Here is a 14,892-nt window from a genome sequence, read left to right on the forward strand (position 1 = left end):
AACGTCATAAATCAACAAACTTGATTTTTCAGGAGAACGTTTTTAAAGTTTGAAAATATAATACAAAGTATTAAAAATAAATATCAAGCCACTTACTGAACTTATTACTGTGCAACAGATCTTTTTAAGTAAAACCTGAAGTTTTTTTCTCCATTTGAAAAATATTTTGTTTATTTAAAAAAATAATTAAACAATACCTTTTCTTCAAAATGCAAAAACAACACTTTCTGCCCTGTAGCGGGTAAATATTAAGTTAAAAATATGCCTCTTTTGCTGGGATATAGTACATTTTCTGGGACATTCCAAAAACATGCACAACTGAAAATTGATGATTTTTGATTTATGACGTTCTTGAAAGGAGTGAGCGATATCACAATCGATTTTAACACACTTGAGACGGGTATTTGTACCCGTTGGATGGATTGATCCTTAAGAACGGGAAGGGTATTTTTACCTTTTGCGCCGGCCTCATTTCAAAGGTAGAAAAGAAGGAATTATCCAATGTTTTTATATGAATATTATGTACCAATCTCTTTGTAAGGTCTAAACTATATGTACTTTCATTCATTCATTCAAACCCTTATCCGCACCCCAATGGTGCATAGGGCACTGCATCATATAAACGCAGTGTTATCTTGATCACACGAAGGAAAGGTGATCAGCCCTCCGCTTCCGGTACCAGCCCAGGGTAATATTGAATGAATATTAGAGTGAAAAAATCACTTGTATTTATTTGACTCTCCCCTGGGAATCGAACCCGGGACCTCCAGAATGGTAGCCGAGCATGCTGACCACTACACTACGGAGGCGGACAAACTATATGTACACAATTATCAAATCCCGTCGCCAGCGGTCCGCAGACGTAAAAAAACCCCATCTGAAACATGTTACGAAACAGTGGTATTCACCGAGTAAAACTAAAATTAAAAATTAAATTAACCATTAAAAATTAATTAAAGTGACCACCGAATCGATCAGTAAATGACTATTCACACGCGGTAAGCAAGCGGTTTTAATTTACACACGCGTCACTAATTTCTACAATGACACGTAATAAAGCACGTACTATGTATATATATATATATATATATATATATGACATACATGTATATCCAAATGATTGCATTATTTTCTTTGTTATCTCTTAGATTGAGGATTATTACATACTAAATTCGCCGTCTCTGTCAAGAGACAATACTTTTTGACATTTTCTACACCTTATTCAGCCTCTAGTAAGTCCGATTGATGTATATACATGTATTGGTAGCCCTAGAATGACAAGGTTACAACTCAATTCGCAATATTTCTCCGATAATTCGCCCACTCCTTTCAAGAACGTCATAAATCAAAAAACTCGATTTTTCAAAATAACGTTTTTAAAATTTGAAAATGTAATACAATGTATTAAAAATAAATACCAAGCCACTTATTAATTTTTTTAATATGCAACAGATCTTTTTAGGTAAAACCTGAAGGTTTTTTTCTACATTCGAAAAATATTTAGTTTATTTCAAAAATAATCAAATAATACCTTTTCTTCAAAATGCAAAAACAACACTTTCTGCCCTGTAGCGGGTAAATATTAAGTTAAAAATATGCCTCTTGCTGGGATATAGTACATTTTCTGGGCATTCCGAAAACATGCACAACTGAAAATTGACAATTTTTGATTTATGACGTTCTTGAAAGGAGTGAGCGAATTGTGTTTTAAAGTTCTATCCTAGTTTTGTCCCATCTTGTCAAACTCGGTTTTTGGGTCCAAATTTGCTCTGCTGCAACTATTCTGTATAACGTTTGTTTGACATCTCAACATAGATGAAGAAGAATATGGAAGTCTGGGTTTTTACAAGGCTTACGACCTCTTATGGCCTGGTTTAAGTGATCACTTTATAAATGTGTGTGTAAAATAAACTGCATTAAAAATAGATTTATATTACCCACTGACACTTCGAGATGGAATTGCATTTTAACATATTATTAGATTAAAACTAATATCACCAGTCTGATGATGTTGGTAACGACGAAACCCGGTCGCTCGTCAAATAAAAATAAAGTGGAAAAGCTAAAAATTTTGGTTTTAATCTAATAATATATTGTATTAAAAATTTTAAATCATGTTTTCAGGCGTCTGCCAGTATGTAAAATAATCCTGTTAGGATCTTGCTTACATCCGAATAAAAGGGTCTCTGCTAAATAAAAGCTTTCTCAAACCAACCATAGATGGCTTTAGTGAACTCACATGTACTTTATCATGAGTTGATCAATAAATCTAGGAGATGCAAATATTTGAGAAGTGTGGTTGTAAATCATGGCTAGATTTGGTGAATATTACATTTGTGTAAAAAGTGATCACTTTAACCAGCCTATGACGGTCGTAAGCCCCGTAAATGTCCAGACTTTCATATTCTCCTTCATCTACGTTAAGATGTCAAAAAAAACAAAAATTAAAATCACTTTCACAAAAAAATCATTATTCCTTATCACAAAAACAAAACATATATAAAAACACAAAAAATGCATTGCATAAATCAAATTCCAGATAAATCTTAAAAATAATTAAGTACTTTTCCTTGTTATACAACAGTATGTACATAACTCCAAAATAAATATTTAAAAAAAATCTTACACATATTTTTAATGTTATCAGACATATCTGATGATATTCCATTCCTCGTACAAGTATCTAAGTTTTTTATTCACTTTCCATTCCTCGCCATAACACATCATTCTTCAGTAATTCCTTCTCTGTCCAAGCGGCCAGACTATGGGAGGAATTACCTCTCCGCGTAAACAAATGCACCTTCTCTAATAACTTTTAAGAAACGTCTGAGACATTACTATCTATCATTAGTATCCTAACTGTCCATCAAACCTCCTCCCTCGACCTCCTTCCCTAAACTCCCTTCTTCCTTTGCCCTCCTTATTATCATCTTTTGTAATTTATGTTTTTTTAAATGTTCAAGTACTATCTACCCTCTGATTGCAAACAGCTATATATGGTATCAAACGTTCTGATCAATATCACTAGTCTGTTTTTGGTTGGTCGGAAGATATTGCTTTTTAGCAATAAGCCCACCAATGTACTTATTTCTTTTCTGTACATGAAGTTTAAATAAATAAATAAATTTATCAACTCACAGACTGCGATTATTAATGACTCAAGTGTCCCGGATAACCCGTTTCCCAATTCACCCAATCCCGGAAGATCGGAAGTGTACTGTATTTGAAATGCTTGTGTGAAAAAGTCGACACATTTGTGCTGCATTTTGAATTATTTTGATGTACTTTGTGTGTGGGTCGTTTTCGGAGCTACACTTGACCTATTAATACAACTTGTGGTTAGATTGTAACTTGGACTTGAATGGACCAAACATCCATTTGTGACATAAATTCGATCTATTAACACATAACATGGTCCTCTTGTGAGCTACACTTGATCTATTAATACAACTTGTGGTTAGATTGTAACTTGGACTTGAATTGTTAATGGACCACACATCCATTTGTGACATAAATTCGATCTATTAACACATAACATGGTCCTCTTGTGAGCTACACTTGATCTATTAATACAGCTTGTGGTTAGATTGTAACTTGGACTTGAATTGTTAATGGACCAAACATCCATTTGTGACATAAATTCGATCTATTAACACATAACATGGTCCTCTTGTGAGCTACACTTGATCTATTAATACAACTTGTGGTTGGATTGTGATTTTGACTTGAATTTGTTAATGGACCACACATCCATTTGATCTGTCAACACATTATATGTTACCTTTGTGAGCTACACTTGATCTATTAATACAACTTGTGGTTGGATTGTGATTTTGACTTGAATTGTTAATGGACCACACATCCATTTGATCTGTTAACAAATTATATGTTACCTTTGTGAGCTACACTTGATCTATTAATACAACTTGTGGTTGGATTGTAACATGGACTTGAATTGTTAATGGACCACGCATCTATTTGTGACTAGAACTTCATCTTTTAATATTGTACATAGGATCAATCTATTAATATCAAATGTGACACTTTTTCGAACTATATAGCATATTTGTGAGTTATATTTGATGTATAATGTACTGTATGCGCTGACAAGGAGTCCCTTAAAGATTTTATGGCCGCTGAAGGCGGATGGTAGGTTTAGGAAAAAAAAGGTACATTCAACATATGTGAGAAGCAGACGATTTGCGTCATTTGGCGATCACGATGTAAGGCAGCATTAGGAGACCCTTCCCAGGTCGAAGTCGGGCAGCTTGTAGGTGGCCATGTGGTAGGGCGGCTGCGTGGGGCTGGCGGGCGCGGCGGGCGGCGCGGCGGAGCGCGGGGGCGCGGCGGGCGGCGGCGGCGGCGCCACGGAGCTGCGCCCCCGCTTGCGGCGCGGCAGGATGCCCTTCCGCGCCATGAAGAACCTGCATCAGAGACGAGACAAAGTTCAGTTACTCGGAGCTATATGAAAAGTTCATTCGTTCGATATAGCTCACTAACCAACTGACCGTCATACAGTGGTACGCAGAAAGAATAGAATGCCACACCACTCTGTCTTTGCAAACAATCTTCGCCCCTTCCACATTCATGCATCTCCTCATACATACCAGTCGATTATTCCGACTCCTGACCTTGCCCAAGTATTTGACATACTTGATCTTGCCAAGTCTTCCTCTGCTCTTTTTTCCAACTACAATCACCTCATGGATTTGTTTTACTGTTCTTTCTTCGCTCATGTGATTCACATGCCCAAACCATCTCATCTGTTCTGGCCGCGGCTGGCTTGATCCGCCACGAGCACGCACACAGCCGGGACTCACCGTATGGTGGAGATGGGGATGTTGAACTGGTCCGAGACGGTCTGGAAGGTCTGGCCGCGGCTGACGCAGTCGGCGGCCTGCTTGAGCAGCACCTCGGAGCGCCGGATGCGCTTGGTGTTGCCCTCGGAGCAGTAGTACTGCTGCTGCAGCTGCTGCAGGTGCTGCGGTCGGGGCGCGCCGGCCGCCAGCAGCTTTTGACTCATGGCCAGCAGCTGCTGGTTTAGCTGCGCGTTGTTGGGGCTCAGGAGCGCCTCCTCCTGCGGCCCCGTCGTCTGCACAGACAAAACCTCACCACTCAATAATATACAGTGAAAGCTCTATCTATCGTTTTTAACCTTTTAACCATGTTAACTTTGTTCCTGAGAGAGGCCCGTGCGCGGCGGTATTTTGCCATTTTTAAATGATTACTTTTATGTATTTTAAGAAACGATTTATTTTCCTAAACAAAACCGTTTGATGGGATTCATTGTGCCCTTTTGGTACTCTATAATACACTTGATGATCACACACAAATATGATCGTAACATAAATAAATCAAAGCACGCATCGTGTGTCACTCTTACCCACTGGCGATGCGTAGCGTCGAGAGTGAGACAGATATAGGGCATGATTATGGCGCGGACTAATTACCGACCGCAAGAAAAATCAGGGATCTGTTCTTTTATTTATACTTGTGATGTTACAAATTATTAGTCAGATATTTCAACAGATGTCATAAGGCCAAGGATTGACGTATTATTTTATCCAAGTTCCACACCATGAAAAAATCCCTCCAAGTTGAACTGAGGTTGGAAACTTGGAGCAAAGTAAAAACACATATGTTTGTGTCAGCCGCATATGGGGCATGTTTTGTGAAAACACATATGGTTATGCGAGCCGCGTGGATCCGGTTAAGTGTTCACGATGTATTGAATGTTGTCAGAGAGCTCACCTGTTTGATGATGAACGCGGGCGGCTCCGAGTTGTCCATGATGTTCAGGGTCTGTGCGTTGTAGTTGTGGTCCTCCTTGGCCACGCTGGTGGTGATGGGCGCTCCGGGGGGCGTGGGGGACCTCGAAGTGTCGTACTCACACATCACGTTGGCTATGGCGTACTCTGGGAAAGGAAACACGACCGGTGATTAGACCCACTTGATGAGCTGACAAGAGAAGAAGAAGAGAAGCGCCAAACGAATGATTAAAAACAAAACATGTATGAAAACACAAAAAATGCATTGCAAAAATCAAATTTCAACTATTCTGTACAACTTTTGTTTGACATCTCAACATAGATGAAGAAGAATATGGAAGTCTGGGTTTTTACATGGCTTACGACCTCTTATAGCTTGGTTTAATTGATCACTTTATAAATGTGTATAAAATAATCTTCATAAAAAAAATTTACATCATGTTTTCAGGCATCTTGCTAGTATGTAAAATAATCCTATTAGTATCTTGCTTACATCTGAATTAAAAGGTCTCTTCTAAATAAATAACACACCTTTCTTAATTTTATCAATAATGGTTATCTCAGCTTTGCATTCCTTCCTTATTTCACTATTCGCACATCTATCATATATCGTTTTGTCGCACATTCTTCTGAGAGATCCAGAAATAGTATGAAATTGAAATATTTGTGTAAATAATAAAAACACAAATATTTATCTTTTAAAAAAAAACATTACCTGTTTTATTTGTTATTTATTATTTTAAATGTATTTATGTTAATGTTCTGTTAAATTTCTAAATAAATAAATAAATAAGAATCCTAACTGTCCATCAAACCTCCTCCCTCTACCTCCTTCCCTAAGCTCCTTTGCCTTCCTTATTATCATCAATTTGTAATTTATGTTTTTTTTAAATGTTCAAGTACTGTCTACCCTCTGATTGCAAACAGCTATATATGGGGCTTACAATAAATGTTGCAAAAACCCATATGTTGTGCAACAGCTCATGCTTAGATGCCCAACAACCCTTGACGTTGAGTAACCAGCGCATCGAAAGGGTCGAGAGTTTCAAGTACTTGGGAGTGTACGCGCCTGAAAATGGCAGCCTTCAAAAGGAACTGGGAGTGCGATTAGGACTCGCAGGGTCCGCATTTAACAGTATGAAGGCTGTCTGGAGATCGGATTTATACTCGGTGAAAACCAAATGCCGCCTATACAATGCCTGCATTGCTCCTGTTCTCTTATACGGCTGTGAAACATGGCACCTTATAAGGGCCCACAGCAGCCGTGTACTGAGCGCCGAGAATAGGTGTCTGCGCAGAACTTTAGGCGTGCGGTGGTTTGACTTTGTGAGTAATGAAGAGATAAGGCGTAGCAAATCTTGGTCACAACTGTCGTCAAGAAAAGGTGATTCAGTTGGCTTGGCCATGTACTCCGCATGCCTCCCGAGAGCCGCCATCAAGCTTGCCTCTTTTACAAGGCATCAGGTTCGCGTCGCCCAGGACGACCACTGCTGACGATTCGTCGGCAGTTCTCGTCAGAACTTCGGGACGCGGATCTGACTTGGGAGGATGCAAGGGAGCTGGCAGCCGACAGAAAAACCTGGAGACAGTTTGTGGACTCCATATGCTCCACCTAGGGAGCGGATATGGTTTAATAATATATGGTATCAAACGTTTTGATGTCAACCATAGATGGCGCTGAGAATACATATGAAAGAATGTGCCAATTATAGGATATTTATACAAGTTCCAAAAATTTGGTTGTCAATCATGGGTAGAATTGCGAAAGTGACACTTGTATAAAGTGTTCACTTAAACCAGCCTACGGCAGGTCGTAAGCCCTGTCAATGCCCAGACTTCCGCATTCTTCTTCATATATGTTGAGATTTGAAAAAGTAAAAAATTAAAAACGTTAAATTGATTGACACATAATTGCGTAAGTTATTGGAGATATTTTTTTTTTACATTTTCGAATATGGATTCTTCTTTATTGATGTTGAGATGTCAATTATTGGAGCTTTTCAAAATAATAGTTTAAGGAAAAAATATATATATCGTAGTCATACAGGAGAAAGTGACCAAGTGCATTTTTTACAAAACCGTGATCATGGACTATTTGATATCTTACTAGCTTAATATTGCCCTGAAAACATCCCAAAGGATTTTATACTTGGAAGTATGATATATTGACATGTTAAAAATGACTAACTGCATTGATGTTTATTTTCTTGCCAAGCAAAAGTAACTTAAATGGCCCACCTGAACATTTTACGTTTTGGTAGTTAGTCACTTTCTCCTGTACGTATACGATATAAAAGTGATTAAAAAATAAAAACATATTTTTTCTTTGAGACTTTTATTTATTTATATTACATATATTTTATAAATATTCACTTCTTACGATACTTTTAAAAATAAACTATACTTATTATTTCGTAACGCGAATCCTCCGTTTCCGTATCGAGGGTTAAATCTACAAAACCCGAGCTCTTCATTTACGAATATCAAATTAAAATGAAATAGAATTTGACATTTGAATAATTGTAAATGGATGGAATTACACAATAGACATTTTGTTCATCATAAAAATATTCTTTATACATTGTCAATTAATGGAATACGTCGTAAAATATAAACAAATATAAAAATACAAATTTAAGATAGGAGTTGGGATGTACACTTTGGCTTGTGGGGTATCGTATGCGCTCTTGTCAGGTATACATACCGGTAAGAGTGAGACAAAACTATCTCAGTGGGAGTTGGGATGTACGCTTTGGCTTGTGGGGTATTGTATGCGCTCTTGGCAGGTATACATACTAGTAAGAGTGAGAGTAACCTATCTTAGAGGGAGTTGGGATGTACACTTTGGCTTGTGGGGTATTGTATGCGCTCTTGTCAGGTATACATACTGGTAAGAGTGAGACAAAACTATCTCAGAGGGAGTTGGGATGTACGCTTTGGCTTGTGGGGTATTGTATACGCTCTTGTCAGGTATACTGGTGTGAGTGAGACAAAACTATCTTAGAGGGAGTTGGGATGCACGCCTTGGCTTGTGGGGTATTGTATGCGCTCTTGGCAGGTATACATACTGGTAAGAGTGAGACAAAACTATCTTAGAGGGAGTTGGTCTGTACACTTTGGCTTGTGGGGTATCGTATGCGCTCTTGTCAGGTATACATACCGGTAAGAGTGAGACAAAACTATCTCAGAGGGAGTTGGGATGTACGCTTTGGCTTGTGGGGTATTGTATGCGCTCTTGGCAGGTATACATACTGGTAAGAGTGAGACAAAACTATCTCAGAGGGAGTTGGGATGTACGCTTTGGCTTGTGGGGTATTGTATACGCTCTTGTCAGGTATACATACTGGTGTGAGTGAGACAAAACTATCTTAGAGGGAGTTGGGATGCACGCCTTGGCTTGTGGGGTATTGTATGCGCTCTTGGCAGGTATACATACTGGTAAGAGTGAGACAAAACTATCTCAGAGGGAGTGCACTTTGGCTTGGGATGAATTGGAAATAATCTAGATACAAAGAAGTTTTAAAAACTATAAGACTAGAGAGTCACACAATTAATTTCACTTAAATATTTGATTTTAAATCATTCCTGGCGAAGGAGGTCGGCTGTCCAAACTTAAAACAGAGTAAGGGACATTTTTTGTAGTACTTTTTTGTTGCATTTTTGGACTAAGTAGAATCTACTTAGTAAAACGTACTACAAAAAAAATGTCCCTTACTGTGTTTTGAGTTTGGACAGCCGAGGTGTCATTTGTTGCTGCAGACTATCCACAGGATTGTGACAAAAGAGGAAGAAACTATTATCTTCTTAACTAAGTCAGGATCTGAGATTGTCTCTAGGTTCGCCGCATGGTAGAATCGCATATTCTACTATTTATAATAACATATTGTTTGCGGGAAACGCTTAAAAGCGTCTTTTCTATACTGTTGGTAGAGAGCGAGAGATGCTTGCGAGCGTTCTATTTGCTTACTTTAGGTAGAGCGCGAGAGACGCCTGCAAACATTGTACAGATGGGAATTGGGTGTTGCGGCTACTTGTGATTAGTATACTGAGGGTCGGGCGGCAGACTGCCAGAGTATAATTAGGGTCCTTTTCCATACTGTCGGTAGAGAGCGGGAGACGCTTGCGAGCGTTCTATTTGCTTACTTTAGGTAGAGCGCGAGAGACGCCTGCAAACATTGTACAGATGGGAATTGGGTGTTGCGGCTACTTGTGATTAGTATACTGAGGGTCGGGCGGCAGACTGCCAGAGTATAATTAGGGTCCTTTTCCATACTGTCGGTAGAGAGCGGGAGACGCTTGCGAGCGTTCTATTTGCTTACTTTAGGTAGAGCGCGAGAGACGCCTGCAAACATTGTACAGATGGGAATTGGGTGTTGCGGCTACTTGTGATTAGTATACTGAGGGTCGGGCGGCAGACTGCCAGAGTATAATTAGGGGCGGGGTCGATGAACAAAACCGTCTGAAAACTGTGTGATAATATAATAGTCTGAATGCAATCAAAATGCAATCTGTCGGATTAATGTATGGCAAAACTATGTATGATGTAAGGATAGAAGGCAAAGCTGAGATAAGCATAATCCGTCAAATCAAGAAAGGTGTGTTGAGATGGTTTGGGCATGTGAATTGAATGAGCAATGAAAGAACAATTAAACAATTTTATGCGGTGAATGTAGTTGATAATAGAAGCAAAGAAAGACCAAGGAATACTTGGCATGATCAAGTATTCCAAATACCTGGGCGTGGTCAGGTCAGGAGTCGGAATGATAAGCGGGAATGTATGAGGAGATGCATGAGTGTGAAAGAAGCGAAGATTGTTTGCAAAGGCAGATTGGTGTGGCGTTCTATTCTCTCCGCCTACCCCTACTGAGTTAGTTAGTTAGCTTTCAATAAACCTGACTATCTTTATAATATTCTGCCTCCGTAGTGTAATGGTCAGCTCGGCTACCATTCTGGAGGTCCCGGGTTCGATTCCCAGGGGGGGTCAAATAAATATATGTGATTTTTTCACTGTAATATTTATTTAATATTACCCTGGACTAGTTCCTGAAGCGGAGGGCTGATCACTCTTCTTTCATGTGTAAACGATCAAGATAACACTGCGTTATATGACGCAGTACCCTATGCACCATTGGGGTGCAGATAAGGGATTATTATTATCTTTATAATAGTTTCCCTAACGTTTTTTTAACTGGTCAAATAAAATTATCTAAAAATCCTCTCTCCTAAAAATATACGTGAACTAATTTGGAATGAAACTCACCTACGTTCAAACAAAGTAAGCTATATATAGTTCACAAATTCTTCAACCGATGGCGCCACTATCAGCTAAACTTCCAAATCTATTAAATAACTACTCGAATGTCAAAGGAATCCAAGACCATTGCATATATGCAAGTTTAAAAAATGAATGCAACATGGATGTTCAACAATGGACAGAATGATAAAAAAAATAAAAATATTTTTTGTAAAAAAAAAGTGAAAAAATATCTTGGGAAAATAATGATAGTGACAATGAAATGTTTCCAAATTGTTTTCAGATCGTTCTTGCGACAATGTTTGGAATAAGGGGAAAGATGGCGACAGATGTGGCTCAAAGAATAGCGGAACTAAAGTGGAACTGGCAGATCATGTGGCACGTATGTCTGAGGATAGATGGACAAAGCGGGTGCTCGTCTGGAGGCCTAGAAGCGTGGGTAGACCAGAGACAAGATGGTCCGATTGCATTAGGAGAGTGGCGGGCCTCCACTGGGAGAGAGTCGCCTCCAACAGAGAACTGTGCAAGTCCAAGAGGAAGGGGTCTGTTCAATACTGGACACAATAAGAAGTGTTGGGTAATATATCCTAAATAAAACAAGGTTTGTTGGATTGAATTCTACATTTATTTATGTATATGTTAATACGTGACGCGTTTCGTATTAACATATCCATATTATTTTTTGACATCTCATCAAAGATGAAGAATATGGAAGTCTGGGCATTTACGGGGCTGACGACCGTCATAGGCTGGTTTAAGTGATCACTTTACACACGTGTGACATTCACCAATTCTACCCATTATTGACAACCACACTACTCAAATTATTGTAAGTTCTATATATATATGAACCAATTTAGAAACCTTGTTCTTGAATCACTAGAACTTCACTAGAGACATCTATCGGTGAGATGTAAAGAAGCTTTTTTATTAAGCAAAAACTCTTATATTAGTATGTGAGGTCCGAATCCTGGATTATAATCACACACATGAGAAACGCCAGAAAATACCATTTTCATTTATATTATTTAAGCTTATAATTTGACCAGATAATTTATTTACAACATTTTGAGTGTGTCCAAAGACTTGTACACAAAATCTGGATTATCTCCAATTACAGGAGTTATTTTCAAAATAACTCCTGTAATTGGAGATAATCCAGATTTTGTGAACGAGTATTTGGACACACTCAAAATGTTGTAAACATATACATAAATAAATGTAGAATTCAATCCAACAAACCTTGTTTTATTTAGGATATATTACCCAACAATTCAATATGGAATTCTACCAACTGTCTGCGGTTACAATAAATATACACAAGAAGAAAGCTGAATACAACGATGATGTTGAAGAGTTATCAAAAAATGAGTGTCAGAAATGAAGACTCTAAGAAGGATGTCTTGCAAGAGTCTACGAGATAGAATAAGGAACACCAGGATAAGGGAAATATGCGAGATGGAAGATGTCGTTAGGCGGGGAAGGCAACGAAGGAGACAATGGTATGCGCGTGTGAGGAGAATGGAACCATCCAGACTCCCCCACATCGCACTACACGGCCGACCCCAAGGTAGACGACTCCCGGGCAGACCACCAAAGAGTGGCTCGACAGCTGTGAATCAACATTGCAAGATGCTAATCCCTCTTAAAAGCAAGCCACAAGGCCATAGGATATATACCTTGATACATTTAAAAAATGCACCTTCTCTAATAACTTTAAAGAAACGTCTGAGACATTACTATCTATCATTAGAATCCTAACTGTCCATCAAACCTCCTCCCTCTACCTCCTTCCTTAAACTCCCTTCTTCCTTTGCCTTCCTTATTATCATCAATTTGTAATTTATGTTTTTTTAAATGTTCAAGTACTATCTACCCCCTGATTGCAAATAGCTATATATAGCTATTTGGTACCATATATGGTATCAAGCATTTTGACCAATATCACTAGTCTGTTTTTGGTTGGTTGGAAGATATTACTTTTTAGCAATAAGCCCGTCAATGTACTTATTTCTTTTCTGTACATGAAGTTTAGATAAATAAATATGTTGAATTACTCGGTAAAACTACCGGTACAACGTCCCACACCAATCTCCACGCTTGGAGTGTCATCTCAGCGCGCGCACAGTATATAGTATAGGGGGCACCTATTCACCGCTCTGGCGGGACTCCAGCGCATGGTTCGGATTTTGGGAAGCGGCAAAACTTACTCATTTCTGATCCGGGCTAATTGCGACACTTTGAGGGTGGCGTGAGCGTTCAAATCTTGATCAGTTTAAATTAATAAGTAAATAAAATACCAATTTATAATTTTTTGCAAAATACGTCTGACTTGGCACGAATTAGCCTATATATATATATGGATGTTAGAAATAACGCGCGTTTGTAAGTATTCTCCGAGGAAGTTGCGATCAATTGGCCAGGTTGATCAAATCGGCGTCGTTCATCAGGTCCTGCATCCGAGCATCTTTCTTCTCCCGGGAGAACTGGCTCTTGATGTTGTACTTCTGCATCCAGTTTCTGAGCGTCTTCTTCGGGATGCCGTACTTCTTGGCCGCGCCGTAGACGCTGGCGCCGTTCTTGACCGCGAAGAGCGCCTCCTTCAGGTTGAGCGAGGTGTACCGCTTGTAGGACTTGGAGTTCTGCAGGTCTGCGGAGATCTCCCGCGACAGCAGGGCTTCGCTGGCCTCGGCCGCGCTGGGCCGGTTCAGGAAGAAGCTCTTGAAAGCCTCCTGCGACGTCATGGGCGGGGCGCAGTCCTCGGGGGCGTCGCACAGCCCGAGGTGGCGAACCAGCGCCTGCCGTATGTACGACTCTGCGTCCGTCTCTTTCACGGGGAGATGCCTGCCGTAAGCCGTGGCGACTGCAACAAGCCGGAAACAAATTTCTTTTTAGTTTCAATTTTGGTTCAAGACATACGGAGCTAGTGATTTCACAGGACCGAAATCAGATCTTTTTTTTTAATCGCGATGATTTAAATTTGATTGTTTTATTTCCAGCAAGTTAACAGTGCCATTGTTTACCTCATCCTCATTTTATCTACACTATAATTAGGGTCCATTTCCATACTGTCGGTAGAGAGACGCTTGCGAGCGTTCTATTTGCTCACTTTAGGTAGAGCGCGAGAGACGCCTGCAAACATTGTACAGATGGGAATTGGGTGTTGCGGCTACTTGTGATTAGTATACTGAGGGTCGGGCGGCAGACTGCCAGAGTATAATTAGGGTCCTTTTCCATACTGTCGGTAGAGAGCGGGAGACGCTTGCGAGCGTTCTATTTGCTCACTTTAGGTAGAGCGCGAGAGACGCCTGCAAACATTGTACAGATGGGAATTGGGTGTTGCGGCTACTTGTGATTAGTATACTGAGGGTCGGGCGGCAGACTGCCAGAGTATAATTAGGGTCCTTTTCCATACTGTCGGTAGAGAGCGGGAGACGCTTGCGAGCGTTCTATTTGCTTACTTTAGGTAGAGCGCGAGAGACGCCTGCAAACATTGTACAGATGGGAATTGGGTGTTGCGGCTACTTGTGATTAGTATACTGAGGGTCGGGCGGCAGACTGCCAGAGTATAATTAGGGGATGAGTCGATGAACAAAACTGCCAGACAACAAGTGTTAATTTTTACGAAAAATGAGAGTCAGAAATGATTTTTGTAAGGTTTTTATTACACAAATTGCACACAAAATATATTAAAATACAACATTTCAAAGAAATAAACGGGGAGAAATCAACTACAGACAAATTAAATATAGAAATCCACTATTCAAAATATTCTATAACACAAAAATAATTATTTAAAACTAAGTGTAGTAAAATCTCAATATAACGGACCTCTATTTAACCTCAAGCCGCCCAGTGGTCCTTTACGGG

General features: G+C 39.5%; 1 protein-coding gene across 4 annotated transcripts in view; it reads right to left on the reverse strand.

Moving 5' to 3' along the window:
* Nucleotides 1–2,931: 2,931 nt before the first annotated feature.
* Nucleotides 2,932–14,892, reverse strand: part of LOC148312314 (uncharacterized) — a 38,035-nt gene continuing 26,074 nt past the window's right edge. For 2 of the 4 annotated variants that reach the window (XR_015839248.1, XR_015839249.1), the window contains exons 7-10: nt 5,752–5,915; nt 4,821–5,092; nt 3,682–4,424; nt 2,932–3,432 (exon numbers count right to left, since the gene is read on the reverse strand). Coding sequence is in view for 2 of the 4 variants with exons in the window: in XM_088277462.1 (XP_088133588.1) it covers nt 4,235–4,424; nt 4,821–5,092; nt 5,752–5,915 (626 nt within the window). In the remaining 2 variants the exon portion in view is untranslated. Of the gene's footprint in view, nt 4,425–4,820; nt 5,093–5,751; nt 5,916–13,301; nt 13,886–14,892 lie in introns of those variants that run through there. The other 2 variants (XM_088277462.1, XM_088277463.1) reach the window with 2 other exon arrangements.

Source organism: Brachycentrus maculatus, unplaced genomic scaffold (assembly GCF_059751285.1).
Source record: "Brachycentrus maculatus isolate JH-2025_06_01 unplaced genomic scaffold, ASM5975128v1 h1tg000043l, whole genome shotgun sequence".
Classification (NCBI taxonomy): Eukaryota; Metazoa; Arthropoda; class Insecta; order Trichoptera; family Brachycentridae; genus Brachycentrus; species Brachycentrus maculatus.